Here is a 14178-nt window from a genome sequence, read left to right as displayed (position 1 = left end):
AGCCAATCCGAGCCTCAACTAACCAGTGGTGTTTGTTTTTTTAGCTACTAAAATTTCTGCCACGTCGAATGTTTAAACATAGACTAATTATAAAATCAATTGTACAGATGGAGGCTAATTTGCGAGACGAATCTATTAAACCTAATTAGTTCATGATTTGATAATGTGATGCTACAGTAAACATATGTTGATGATGGATTAATTAGGCTTAATAGATTCGTCTCGCGAATTAGCCTCCATCTGTATAATTAGTTTTATAATTAGCTCATGTCCAGTCCTTCTAATTAGCATCCAAATATTCGATGTGATATGAATTTTAGTCCAGATTAAAGATCAAACACCCCCTAATCTTTTTCAGATTTGCTCTGAGAGATAGGATTTGTACGTGTGCATTTATATGGTGAATCTGCGTATGGGTACGTGAGCATATGTGTTGTCCCGTGATTTATAAAACAAAATTCTTCTTTTCTATTTTTCGGTACGCAAATTGGTGCACTTAGCTCGTTTGCACTTACGCTTGTATTAGTTGTCTTCTGGTTTTTCTATTGTTGCATCTTCTTGTTTCAATCGATTTTTTCTTATGACGCTCACATCAATTTTTGACTGTTTTTTCTATCCACATCAATCGTTTCCTGGCCCCTAATCATGGTCACGTGGCACGTTCGATGGAGAAAGAAATCGACTGTCACAACAAAAAGAAAAACAGCCGAATGTTACGTAGTCATTTCCGAAGAAAAAACAAAAAGAAAATCTCACATAAAAAAATGCATGGGGACCATGTAGAGTTCTCCAAGTACAAAAGAGTCATCAATTTTATAATTTGGTTTGTTGGAACATATGTGCGTATATGTGCGCTAAATTATTGCCCAAAATCACCAAAATCAAATCGTCAGCCTCGATATAAATGGCGGAGTTCAAGCACCAGGAAACGAGTGTGTCCGTTTTTTCACCGTGGGTCATCGGTGGCAAGGACCATACCCTTAAGCCAGCCTATTGTCGGGTTGAGAAGCTAAATTCGGCGTCCCCATGCATTGCTCGGAGAAAGTTGATAGCATCTCCGGTTATTGAACAGGATTAGGTTATGCAAAATGGGAATATATAATCATCACCAAAGTACTCTTGACAGAGTGCGTAAGCACTGGGGATGCGCCATATGAGGACAAAAGCTAAGCACCTAAACTAGAGGTCCAAGAGCTTATTTGCGAGATCTAGTTATTTAATTGCAATATCCCACGAGTCCCATTGCGAAGTCTAAAGATCTAACGTACATATAATATCCGACCCTAGAGATCTAACGTATATATAATATTCGACATATCAATTAAATAAGTATAAAAAGTCGTCTTCTCCTAAAGTCGGATTTTTAGCCATTTGCTTGTCAGCTTTATATTTGCTCCCTTCTCAATCAGGCTTTACCCAGAGGTAACACAAGCCGGATAAAATGGGCCTCATGGCACATATATTGCAAATTTGGTATTCGATTGGGAACTCTTCATATGATGATTCTGAAATCAGTTTAGAGTTTGGTAAAGCGTCTATAGCAGCAACATATCTTAGGAATGTGATTAATGAGGATTCCAACCTTTTCCAATCAATGATACTGTTTGTTGGAATGCAGGAGTATATGTGCCAAGCCCATTTAATATATCAGAAGTTCCTACTAAATCCCAAAGGTCCTTTGTATGGTAAGAGGATGACGTGAGGTGTGAAACCTTTAGTCCCATATTATTGCACAGGATCCTACCACAGTACCTTGTAGGTATCAGAAGTTAAAGATCAGATGCTAAATGAGTAAACATCTACTGCAGCACCAGATATGATTTTATCCGAAATAGTACTGGCAGCTAAGAATCACCAACAACCTTGTAATGGAGAGCTGTATATATAAGGAGCCGGTCGAGCTTTGAGGCCTTCTACTTTGATGAATGATACTGGCCTTCATCTTACACAAAGTTTCAGAAAAGGAAAAATAAATCCTCCGCAAAGTGAAGGGTATAGGCATGGGAAGCATGTGGAATTCTGGAAACCTTACCCAACACCATGAATCCTCTAAGTTGAATCTCTCTCCTGCTTCGGCAGCGAGTCCTGGAGCCACGGGAAGAGGAGGCAGCCGTTGCAGGGATCCACCACGGTCAGGTCCTCATACTCGGGCATGAAGAAGAAAGAGGCCGCGTGTTGGCATGAAGATGAAATCCACGTGGAAAAGGGGAGATTTGATTGGGAGGGAGGGAGGGAGCGTGTTGGCTTTGTAGTTTCTGGCCGTAGTCACGAGCTACAGGCGGTGGCAAGGGTGGCCGGATTTGCAAGCTGCTGGCCGAATTTGGCGCGGGGGGCGGAGGCTGGCTATGAGCAAACAGATGGTGCCGTGGTTTTGGATTGATTGGAGATTGCATAATTTTTTTTCTTGTTTTTTCCTCTACATGGTTTGTATTCACCGAAGTTCTATCTCCTAGCAAACCATACGGATCAGTCACTGGAGTCTGTTGCTTGTTTCTGTGCAGATAGAGCATTTATCTATTCTCTTCCAGGGATAATATTGTCTTTTCCATCTTCACTTAACGTCCATTTGACTGCTGTCACAGCAATGGCACGTAAAGGATGAAGTTAAATTTTCGGTGGCACTGAAGGGATGGACTAAATTTTAATGGTATGCAAGAGATAAGTTAGGGAATTTTCTCTTCTTCCTACCTTATTCTACGGTGAGTGCAGAGGATACGAGAGGCAAATGGGCAGTGGGCAATTTGTGCTCGCAAGTCTGGAAGCTGGGTGCGATCAGGATCTGCTTCCACATATGTCAGATGTGCTTTGTTTCTTTGCCACAGGTATGAGACAGCTTGCGACAAACAGGCTTTTATACCAGGGATTCTTTCTTGTTTTATACCGTCTCCCATCTTAACGATACTTAGGGGGTGTTTGGTTCCTCCTCCTAAATTTTAGTTCCTGTCACATCGAATGTTTAGATACTAATTAGAAGTATTAAATATAGACTATTTACAAAAGAGGCTAAACGGAGAGACGAATCTATTAAGTCTAATTAGTCCATGATTTGACAATGTGCTGCTACAGTAACCATTTGCTAATTATGGATTAATTAGGCTTAATAAATTCGTCTCGCCGTTTAGCCTCCATCTATGCAATTAGTTTTATAATTAACTCATATTTAATCCTCCTAATTAGTCTCCGAATATTCGATGTGACACGGACTAAACTTTAGCTCGAGGAACCAAACGTCCTCTTATGCGACGATTTGAAGATGCCGGTGTCGTGTTGGGGTTTAGGGTTCGGGTTCTCCAGCCGTGTGGCAATAGAGGAGATTCCCGACAGCAGCAGCACCATCCTAACAACAGAGTAAGCTAGGATCGATGACAAGGAAATTGCATTTGTCAGGTGAATAATCCACAGACATTTAACATCAGAGTACCAATCCATGCCACCACAGGATATTGATCCTTGCCGATCCAGCAACTGCTATGCCACACTGAAATTCTAATTGCCAATACAGATGCAAAAGATCAAGGGAGGCACTTGATGAAACCAAGCTAATTGCTGCCTACTAGTTTCCTCTCGCCATTACTGCAGCCTCTTGGGGAGCTTCGACGGCGGCGTGGCGGACGGGGACCTGGCACTGGCAGCGGCAGCGGCTGCGCCGGCCCTGTCGATGCGGACCATGAGGGCGGGCGCCTCACCGGACTCGTCGTGAAGCAGCTCCGGCGGCACCGCCAGGAACATGCCCTGCTCCGCCGCCACGAACCCGCCGGACAGGTTGCTGCTGGCCACCATGGACGTGACCAGCGCCAGGTTCTCCTTGTTGCCCTCGACCTCCACCCAGAGCTTGCAGCGGAACTGGGGCGCCCCCGCCACCGCGTCGCCGCCCGCCCTCACGCACACCAGAGACGGGACCAGAGAGGAGAGAGCGGTGGAGATCTGGATCGCTCACCGGAGAGCCGGAAAATGGCCTGGCTACGCGACCGGGCTGGTTCCGGCGAAGTCACCCCGCCGGGAGAGGAGGGCCGCGTCCAGGCCCGCCGCCGCCTAGCGCTCGCCCGTCGCCGGGAGAAGAGAGCCGCCGCCGGGAGAGGAGGGCGCCGCCGGGAGAGGAGGGCGCCGCCGAGAGAGGAGGGCCGCGTCCCGGCCCGCCGCCGCCTAGCGCTCGCCCGTCGCCGCCAGGAGATAAGCGCGCGAAAAAAAAAGAGCAGGCGCGGGAAGGAGCTCGCGGAGGATTGGGGGAAGACCGCGGCTGCGAAAATATACGGGGCGAGGTGGTGGTTTTTAGCATCGCTAATTTTTTGGGGGAGTTTTGGGTGGACTGTTGGAGTCCGTTTTTTCTCTTTTTTTCCCTAAAACAGGTATTGGGGGTAAGATTAGCAGTCTCTTGGAGTTGCTCTAAGCAACTCCAAGAGTTCCCCAAAAAATTCTTCCCCAAAATGAGATATTGGGAGCTATGCTAAAAATTTTTTCCCCAAAAAACATATCAGCCCACAGCAGATCGCTAAAAACTACTCCCCAATAATTTAAAAGAGGCCACGTCATCACATTAGGCCCATTAGTATCCGTTGATTTTTTTCCCTGGTACCGTGTCCAGAGCCCATCAAAAATACTCCTCCGTACCCTATCACGCCACTTGCCCGTGCGCCAGAGGTCTCACGCCGCCACCCCCGCGCACGGTGGACTTCAGCAGCCCCTGCACGGCATTCCTTGCCGGCATCATCCTCCGTGCACTGCGCGGATCAAAGTAATGATTACTGCCTAGCATCATTTTCATTTTGTTTTTTTGTTGCGATCAGCTTTGACATGTGAGGATTCTGTCGTAATGTGTTTTTATGTGGCTGTCAATACCTAGGAAATACAGTTCCTTCGATCTGCAACTATAATTGGAGACAGGTAAAAAGGAATTGCTATGAATCGAAGCCTTTCGATGCATCTAGTGTTGGATTCGTCGTCAGATGATGACGATGATGATTTCTTAATCTCTGTTACTCATGTGACCGTGAATGCGAATGAGTCCGATGATGAAACAAAACATCGTGGTTCTATCATAGGTCATCGAGTACTTCAGCGAGACAGACAGGCAGGGCATCAAAGGTTGTATCAAGATTATTTTTCAGATGATCCTACGTACGGACATAGTTATTTCAGACGACGGTACGTAAATAATAGATTTATTTCAACCATTTTTTTCAAAAAAAATTATATTATACATGTGTCTCATTACTCTTGACATGCAGGTTTCGAATGAGGCGTACACTGTTTGTACGCATATGGAATGCCGTAGAGGAACACGATGAATATTTCATGCAGAAAAGAAACGCTGCCGGTGTACTTGGCCTTTCTAGTCTGCAAAAGATTACTGCAGCATTTCGGATGTTAACTTATGGAGTAGCAGCTGATGCTACAGATGATTATGTTCGTATTGGTGAGAGTACTGCTATTGAGAGTCTGAGAAGGTTTGTCAGTGCTGTTATTGAGGTTTTTGGAGATGAGTACTTGAGATCACCTAATGAAGATGATACTGCTAGATTACTTGCCATTGGAGAGAGTAGAGGTTTTCCTGGTATGCTTGGGTCGATTGATTGTATGCATTGGAGGTGGAAAAATTGTCCTTCAGCATGGCAAGGTATGTATACCGGGCATGTGCATGAGCCTACAATTATACTTGAAGCTGTTGCAGATAAAGATCTTTGGATGTGGCATGCTTTTTTTGGGATGCCTGGTTCCCACAACGACATCAACGTTTTGCACCGGTCTTCTTTATTCGCACGGGTAGCTGAAGGTCAAGCTCCAAAGGTGAATTATACCATTAATAACAACGAATATACAATGGGTTATTATCTTGCTGATGGCATATATCCCTCATGGGCTACAATTGTGAAGAGCATACCTGATCCACAAGGTAACAAGAAGAAATATTTTGCAACTGCTCAAGAAGCTTGTAGGAAGGACGTGGAACGAGCGTTTGGGGTTCTACAGTCTCGTTTCGCTATCGTCAGGGGGCCAGCTCGATTTTGGGATGAAGCCACCCTCAGACAAATCATGAGGGCTTGTGTCATTATGCACAACATGATAGTTGAGGATGAGCGTGATGAGGAAGATGATTTAAATTATGATGGGGTGGGAGAAAAGGTGAAGATTTCTCACGATGAAACACCTGAACTTGAGGAGTTTATTAAAAATTACAAGAATATAAGGGACAAAGATATTCACAATCAGCTTCAAGATGACCTCATCGAGCACTTGTGGCAACATCATCCAGACCTCTACAAATGATTACCTATAGTTAAACTCTAGTAATTGTTATTTTCAATAATTTTTGCTACTTTATAAATTTATTTGTAATTGGCGCATTAGTATTCATCATTTAGAAATTAAGGTAGACTAAGGTAGATGTTCATCAGCATGGTATATGCTCCATTTCTAAATTGTTGTAGTGTTCAATATCAAACACGATCTTTTTCTAATTTTTTCTAAAAGATGAACCACCTAAACAAGGCCACCCACACCATCACGCCGGCACACCCCAGGCCATCGTCATGCCGGCAGACCCCAAGCAACTCGTTCAATACGGGAGTCTTCGGCTCAGAAATCAGCAGATTCAGCTCAACCCTGACCATTCTCTCTCCTATTTCCAGGAAGCAACGGAAATTTATAAATGACTTTATAGTTCAATATCAAACAGACTAAATCATTGATAGGTTCGAAGTGAATAAAACAAGTATGAAATTGGTAAAGAGTTCCTAAATCAACAGAACACAAACATGATAGTAATTAAGTACTAGACATAGATAGTCGACTCATGATCTCAGCGCGCAAGGACATGTAGTATTTCTTTTGCTCATCTGGCATGGCGGTAAGGTCCATGGTCATAATCCTCTCTTCATCCCTCCTTTTTTGCAATTGGACCTCCTGGCTCCTCAACTCAAGAAGTAGTTTTTCATTTGCAACTCGATCATGTTCAAGAGCAACTCGTTCTTGTTCAAGCGCAAATGCTTTGTTGAACCTCTCCTCTTTTTTTAGCTCTTTCTCCTCATCAGTTTCTTTCTTCTGTGCCCACATATTTTCTAAGGTTGCTGTCACACTTTTTTTCTTCTCTTGCAGTAGTGCTAGTTTTGCCTTCTTCTTACCAATTGGCCTTGTCAATGCATTATCCTCTATGCCTTGAACCTCACCTTCTCCTAATTCAATTGGTAAACTTGCACTGGAGCTTGTCTTCTGCTTCTTGTGAGATGTTTTACCAGCCGCCAATTCATCAATTTTAGCAAGCCATTTTGGTTGTGTCCTCAGCTTATTCCAGCAATGCATGAACTGGAATGCTTTTTGATGTTCGTCTTCGGACTTGTACAAAGCACATGCCTCTGCAACCTGCACACCAACATCCAAGGAATATTCATTTATGATATAAAAACATAAAATAGTCAAAACAAAACCTGGTACTGCATAGTGAGTAAGTACCTTGTCTTGCATTGTAGTACCACTTTGACGTCTTAACTCAATCCGTGATAGACATCCACAAAATTTGTTCACACATTTTTGTATGGTCTCCCACCGGTGCATAAGAGAATTCATTGTACGCGTTGAGGGGCACGTCTTGTGTTGATTGAAGTACTCATAGATACGAGACCAATACTTGGCACCTTTTTGATCTTTGCCTACGACCGGGTCCAAGCTTACATTCAGCCATCCAGAAACCAAAACCTCATCTTCATGGTCACTGAAATTCTTGGATCTCTTATGGTTTGGCCTCGTAGGGGGGGCTGCTGGAACTTTTTCAATTGCTTGTGACTGTTGGTCAGCACATGTATTGTTATAATTATCAAAATCCCCTTGATTGGTTTCATCCATCATCATGTTGGAAAAATACCCATTTCCTGCAAGCATTTAATCACTAATAAGTTTTCTATCAAACCTCAATGAATATAAAACATAGAGCAGTAGTAATGCTACCAAATATATTACTTTTGGTTGGATTCCACTTTCATTTCTTTCTGGTATGCACTGTAAAAATCAGACACTACTAACACGTGCAAGCAATACATGCAGATATGATACAAGCATCCACAATCAGCTGCAGCTGTACCAGTCTCATTAATCTACTGTACTCTGAACTCTGAACTCTACTCTAGTAAAGTTAGTTGTCAGCACATAAATGTCAGTACCACTTAAGAGGATAATAACTAAGTAAAGGCCGGTTAAGAAAGAGTTGTGAGAAGATGCCATTGGTAACATGTCTAAAAAGGTGCATCTGTTGGAACCTGTGCAGCTCTGTGTATTGAAATGAGTAGCTTATGATTCATACCATTCCCAAATGAGTTGTCGTTGACCACTTGTTCGAAGGCAGCTGAGGGGTCACTGGATACGGAATTCAAATCGTCGCCGGCAAGGGCTGCCATCGGAGGACCACCGGCCAGATCGAGGTCGTGGTCACCGCCGGTCCATTGAGGCATGTGGTCACCGCCGGGCCATTGAGGGTGCTGGCCGCCGACGACCACCACGCGCCGTTGAAGCATCCCTCCGCCGCGTCTTACTTGGCCTTGCCGGACAGGAGCGGTTGGCCGTGGTGCCTGCATCTGCACAGGCAACAAAAGGAATTAAAATCAGCACTTTGATTTTTTGAGGTAAGCTTCATATCTAGCTCATCAAAACTGTACAAAGTATGCTGTAACTAGTGCAAAAGTAATTGCTCTCCAAAAAAAATTAATGCAACTAGTACAAAGTATTCTGATTCAACGGGAGCAACAGCCAGAAAACTAGACAGCCATACAGCACATTAGTTTGATAGCCTATTTGGATATGCAGTGATCTTCAACTTTGATTCTAAATCCTTGATACACATACACACACTGAACTAAGATACTTTATTTTTCTTCCCAGTAGAGCACCTAAGGTAACTTTTAGTGTACCTGAAGGAAAGTAAAGTTAATACCAAGAGTCAAATAACTGCCAACCTGCTTGCTTAAATTATGATGGACTTTGTCTAAGGTAAGACACAATATGTGACTAGACAGAATTAGACTAGAAGGAAAGATCACAGCCAGGTTATATGGAGTGTTTTGGAAGATCAGAGTCATCGTCGTAGGTAAACCTCATTTTCCATTACCAAATCTCATCTGTTCTTCCAAGTTTGACATTACGTTCCTTTATAAAATAGTATATACAACCAACTGTTATTCATCCTATTTTCCTGCAGTACTGGAGGTTGACTCTGCAAATCAATGGTACAAGAAAACTTTTCTCTTTTTTTTTTGCAGAGAAAAGGCTGATACAGATGCAAACGAGATGTCAATATGCCATTCCTTTTTCAATGCTATGAAGCTAATTATCTTAACAAAACACTGGAGTACTCCCACAACCTACAACCTAGGAAGGAATGGGGTACAATTTGCTACACTAAAACAACATATTAACAAGTTGTTGGCCATATCTTAGCCATGGTTTGGCAAGGAGCCGTTGCAATGTACTAGAGCAAACCAAACATATCGTAGCACACCAATCCTAGAAATGAAGCACACACCAATAACAGAACTCTTCCAAATGTTGGTCTAAAAGAAGAACGTTGGAGAATGCAGCAGCGAGGAGCATGATCCACCATACCTCGATAGAATGCCGAAGCAAAAGCCCCCACCGAATCAACACAGCTCGTTCCTTCTCCCAGTCACCTGAACAAACCAATCAAACAGCACGTGAGGGCCCGTACGTACAGCTACAGGAAACCAAATCCCAGGCGCGTTGAATCAAACGGGGAAAAAAATTAATGCACAAGTAATTCCACATGATCTGATTGCAGCAATGCTGTCCTAAAGCATTAGTACACGGATGAATAAGAAACTTCTAGAAAACTAAGTTGAGTGCAGTATGCTTAGGACTCTAAATCAGGTGCTCTCAAAGTGTGGCACCATGTGGAATGTCCTTGCAATTTCAGAACTAGATAAAAAAATTCAATGCAACTAAGTTTTTATTTAAGCAAAGCAAATGCCTCCTCTATAAGATTTCATGACTATGCAATACTTCTGTTAGTGACTTCTCTCTTTAGTTAACATCAGAGTACTAGGAGACCGCATTTGTCAGGTGAATAATCCACAGACATTTAACATCAGAGTACCAATCCATGCCACCACAGGATATTGATCCTTGCCGATCCAGCAACTGCTATGCCACACTGAAATTCTAATTGCCAATACAGATGCAAAAGATCAAGGGAGGCACTTGATGAAACCAAGCTAATTGCTGCCTACTAGTTTCCTCTCGCCATTACTGCAGCCTCTTGGGGAGCTTCGACGGCGGCGTGGCGGACGGGGACCTGGCACTGGCAGCGGCAGCGGCTGCGCCGGCCCTGTCGATGCGGACCATGAGGGCGGGCGCCTCACCGGACTCGTCGTGAAGCAGCTCCGGCGGCACCGCCAGGAACATGCCCTGCTCCGCCGCCACGAACCCGCCGGACAGGTTGCTGCTGGCCACCATGGACGTGACCAGCGCCAGGTTCTCCTTGTTGCCCTCGACCTCCACCCAGAGCTTGCAGCGGAACTGGGGCGCCCCCGCCACCGCGTCGCCGCCCGCCCTCACGCACACCAGAGACGGGACCAGAGAGGAGAGAGCGGTGGAGATCTGGATCGCTCACCGGAGAGCCGGAAAATGGCCTGGCTACGCGACCGGGCTGGTTCCGGCGAAGTCACCCCGCCGGGAGAGGAGGGCCGCGTCCAGGCCCGCCGCCGCCTAGCGCTCGCCCGTCGCCGGGAGAAGAGAGCCGCCGCCGGGAGAGGAGGGCGCCGCCGGGAGAGGAGGGCGCCGCCGAGAGAGGAGGGCCGCGTCCCGGCCCGCCGCCGCCTAGCGCTCGCCCGTCGCCGCCAGGAGATAAGCGCGCGAAAAAAAAAGAGCAGGCGCGGGAAGGAGCTCGCGGAGGATTGGGGGAAGACCGCGGCTGCGAAAATATACGGGGCGAGGTGGTGGTTTTTAGCATCGCTAATTTTTTGGGGGAGTTTTGGGTGGACTGTTAGAGTCCGTTTTTTCTCTTTTTTTCCCTAAAACAGGTATTGGGGGTAAGATTAGCAGTCTCTTGGAGTTGCTCTTAGTATACATGAGCAGTATGAGTAGTATAGGGATATAATTGGAAAGATGTAAAATGGCACTGTGGAAATAGATCAAATCTTTCTTAATTATCATCTTCTTTCTTTCTTTGATTCCTCTTCTCATTCCAATCGGTGCGCTAGGTTCCTCATTTCCAATCGGTCGGGTTGCACTGGGGCGGCAGCGGGTGGCGGCGCCGACTACGCGGCGGCGGGTGGCGGCGACTCCGGCGGGTGGCCTCGAGCTCCGGCTCGCCCAACCCTCCGCTCTCCATCCTGGGCGGTCAAGCGCCGTCCCAAGCTCCTCAGTCCGCGCCGACCGTCCTCGACTCGACAGTCGGCGGCGGGCGGCGGCAACTCCGGCGGGCAGCCTCGAGCTCCGGCTCGCCCAACCCTCCGCTCTGCAGATTTCTGGAATGGTCATGGTTGACCATGCTGGTGAGTCAGCTGCACAAGGGAATGGTCATGGTTGGCAATGGCTCGAAGATCCTAGGTTGGACTACCTTGGTTACAGAGGAATTTTCCCAGCTGACACAATACGTAAGTAGTTTTTGGCATGTCATAAAGCTTCTCTGATATAATGTTCAATATCTAACATGAATAATGACCCGTTTGAACACTTAGCCTGCTTTTGTATTTACAGCACCACTAGTTTAGTCTGACAAAGAAGCGGATGAACGGCATTATCAGCTTTGGCGGATAGAAAATGGAATTGCAGAAGGTTCAACTGAGATCCCAAAAGGTAATCTTCTTTCCAAGCATGTTGGTCACAAGTCATGACTATGCAACGCTATCATAGTTAATATTTGATAATTTGACATCGATATGTATTGCATTTTTCTGCTTCCCTAGAGTTTTAGCACATTTCTGGAAAAGGTTTAGTTCCTGTATAGGGTTTGTTTATCTCATGTATCTACATGAGCGTGCAGAAACAGATTGAAATTTCCTATTTCAGCTTTTTCTTTATCGTGCATAAGAATCGTGTCGAGTAATTTCCTATTTCAGCTGGCATTGTGTACTGTGTACACAGATTGCCTATTTCAAAACTGAATGGCTTGCTTAATGGATGCTAAAATCGACCTTTCAGCTGTATTACCTGATATGAAAAATCCTGTCGTAATGGTTTACCTGTTTTCTTGGTTCAGGTGCTCTGATAGGGAAATACACCCCGGACAATCCCCCAAAGGGCCTCGAGGACGGATATTCTTAAAAGTAGAATCAGATTTTTAATTTGTCTTCATTGTTGAGAGTTCGTAGCCCAACATTCAGCTTTTTAATTATTGATGTACTGATTGTTGAAAATGAATAGTTTATACATGACATCCTGTTTATACATGACAGTCGGATACTACTGATCTCAGATATGTGGGCTGTTTTAATCCGTATCATGGCTTATCATGAGAAGGTATGAATATATGGGTTCCCTTCTCCATTAATTCATCACAATGGCTCCATAAATTGATCTGGTGGGAGCAAACTCTTCCCATCTTCAGGTTGACTGGATGTACTTCGTTGCTTTTGCCGGCACAGCGGTGGGCCTTGTCATCTACTCATACAAGTATTGTGGCTTTTCTGCTTTTCAGTTTTCTGTTGTCTCTGACCATGGATACGGACATAGGTATGATACTATACTGGTGTCACTACTCACCGCTTAAAACTGCTGCAAGCAGGGGCTGAAAGCAGACGGCTGAAGAAACTGCACAGGTCACAGGGGCCAGGGACGAAGAGGCTGCAACGGGGAATCGGACAGCAAGTTCCTGGTGTTGGAGATGATGGACCAGCCTCCAACAAGGAGTTTTCATCAGCTGCTACTGCCTCAAGGTAGCAGGCAAATGCCTACAAAACTACTTGTAATGGAACACGGACACGCTTGTGGTTGTGAAATGTAATATTCTTTTGCTATCCGATGTGAGGAGAAAAAAAGGAAGGGTTGATAACTAGAACATGGACACGGTTGTTGTTGTTCTTTTTGACATACAATAGCATTTTTCAGATGAAGGGAGAGGTGTGTTTGCTGTATTTTTTATTGAAACAAGAAACATATTTTCAGAAGACGCAAGCTCTGTTTTATGTTTAGGTTTGAAGTATATACTTGAAAAAAGCATTTAGCACAGCACCAAGCAAGCATGGAAGTATAACTTCTTATTCAGTATGGCACATGTCCATACAATGGAGCTACTTCTAAGTTTTAACATCTTTCTGAACCTGGAATGCCAAGTTGTTATAATTCAACAACCGACAGGAGCTCACTGTTCAAATACAAATCAAATTTACCAAACGAAGGAAGTTACAAAGAAACAGATCAAAATCTTAGGACAGTTTCCATGTACAAATGAAGACAAATTATTCAACAACCAAAAGAGTACACCACAAGCAACTAGTTGAACTCACCCAATCACAAGCAGTCCAACACTAACAACCACATTATAAGTCAATAACTCAACCTGGAGCAGTTACGTATAAATCAATGCGTCCAGGCCGATGTTGGAGTAATGGAGTATGAATTACAGAATTTTCGCAGACTGATACTGAAGTTCATTGGAACACCAAATTGTACAATACTAAGATGGAACTAACAACGAAACATGAATGATACTGAGACTGGATTGTGGGAGAACACAATCCCCAAGGTTGCATTCGTGACGGAGTCGAGCAGGTCGCCGCGGCGGCGAGAGCTGGTGGAGCCGGGGCCCATGCGTCGGGACAGGGAGGCCCCGGCGTCGATGCGGCGCGACATGGAGCCGCCGGCGTCGAGGTGCTGGTGGATGGCCATGGCCAGCGCCTGGCGGTGCAGGAGCTCCTCCTCCGCCGGCGTCAGCTTGGGCCCACGCGCGCCGACCGCATGCTTCCCATCCGCTTGTTGCGCGACACCGCGGCCGCGGTCCGCTATTCCTTGCATGGCATGCACGCGAACGCGTTGCCCATTGGGAGAAGAAACCACGCGAGCTCGTGGAGTGGAAGAAGGAAAGGTGGGGTGGGGATTCTTATAGGCTGGCTCTCGGGAGCAAACAAATCGGCGAAGGTGAGCAACAGCCGACCTGAAATCACAACGAAATCGAGATGGGAAGGAAGCTACGAGCTGTCGCGAGATTCAAGCAAAGACGGGGCGGCGTGCGGGCGGTGC

At 45.4% G+C, this 14178-nt stretch overlaps 2 protein-coding genes across 2 annotated transcripts; one reads left to right on the top strand and one right to left on the bottom strand.

Moving 5' to 3' along the window:
• Positions 1-5361: 5361 nt before the first annotated feature.
• Positions 5362-6264, top strand: LOC101759822. Its single transcript, XM_022828489.1, has 2 exons — positions 5362-5551; positions 5669-6264. The coding sequence occupies exons 1-2, from the start codon at positions 5362-5364 to the stop codon at positions 6262-6264; spliced, it is 786 nt and encodes a 261-aa protein (XP_022684224.1).
• A 355-nt stretch (positions 6265-6619) lies between these two features.
• On the bottom strand, positions 6620-10743 carry LOC101779927 (glutathione S-transferase T3-like). The gene is made up of 5 exons (XM_022828176.1): positions 10610-10743; positions 9586-9650; positions 8291-8561; positions 7447-7862; positions 6620-7356 (listed from the first exon to the last, which is right to left on the bottom strand). The coding sequence occupies exons 3-5, from the start codon at positions 8559-8561 to the stop codon at positions 6763-6765; spliced, it is 1281 nt and encodes a 426-aa protein (XP_022683911.1). The 5' UTR covers positions 9586-9650; positions 10610-10743; the 3' UTR covers positions 6620-6762.
• Positions 10744-14178: the final 3435 nt, after the last annotated feature.

The sequence above is a fragment of the Setaria italica genome, chromosome VII (genome assembly GCF_000263155.2).
Source record: "Setaria italica strain Yugu1 chromosome VII, Setaria_italica_v2.0, whole genome shotgun sequence".
Taxonomy (NCBI): Eukaryota; Viridiplantae; Streptophyta; class Magnoliopsida; order Poales; family Poaceae; genus Setaria; species Setaria italica.
Note: the sequence above shows the minus strand (reverse complement) of the source record. Positions and strands in the feature narration are given on the sequence as shown.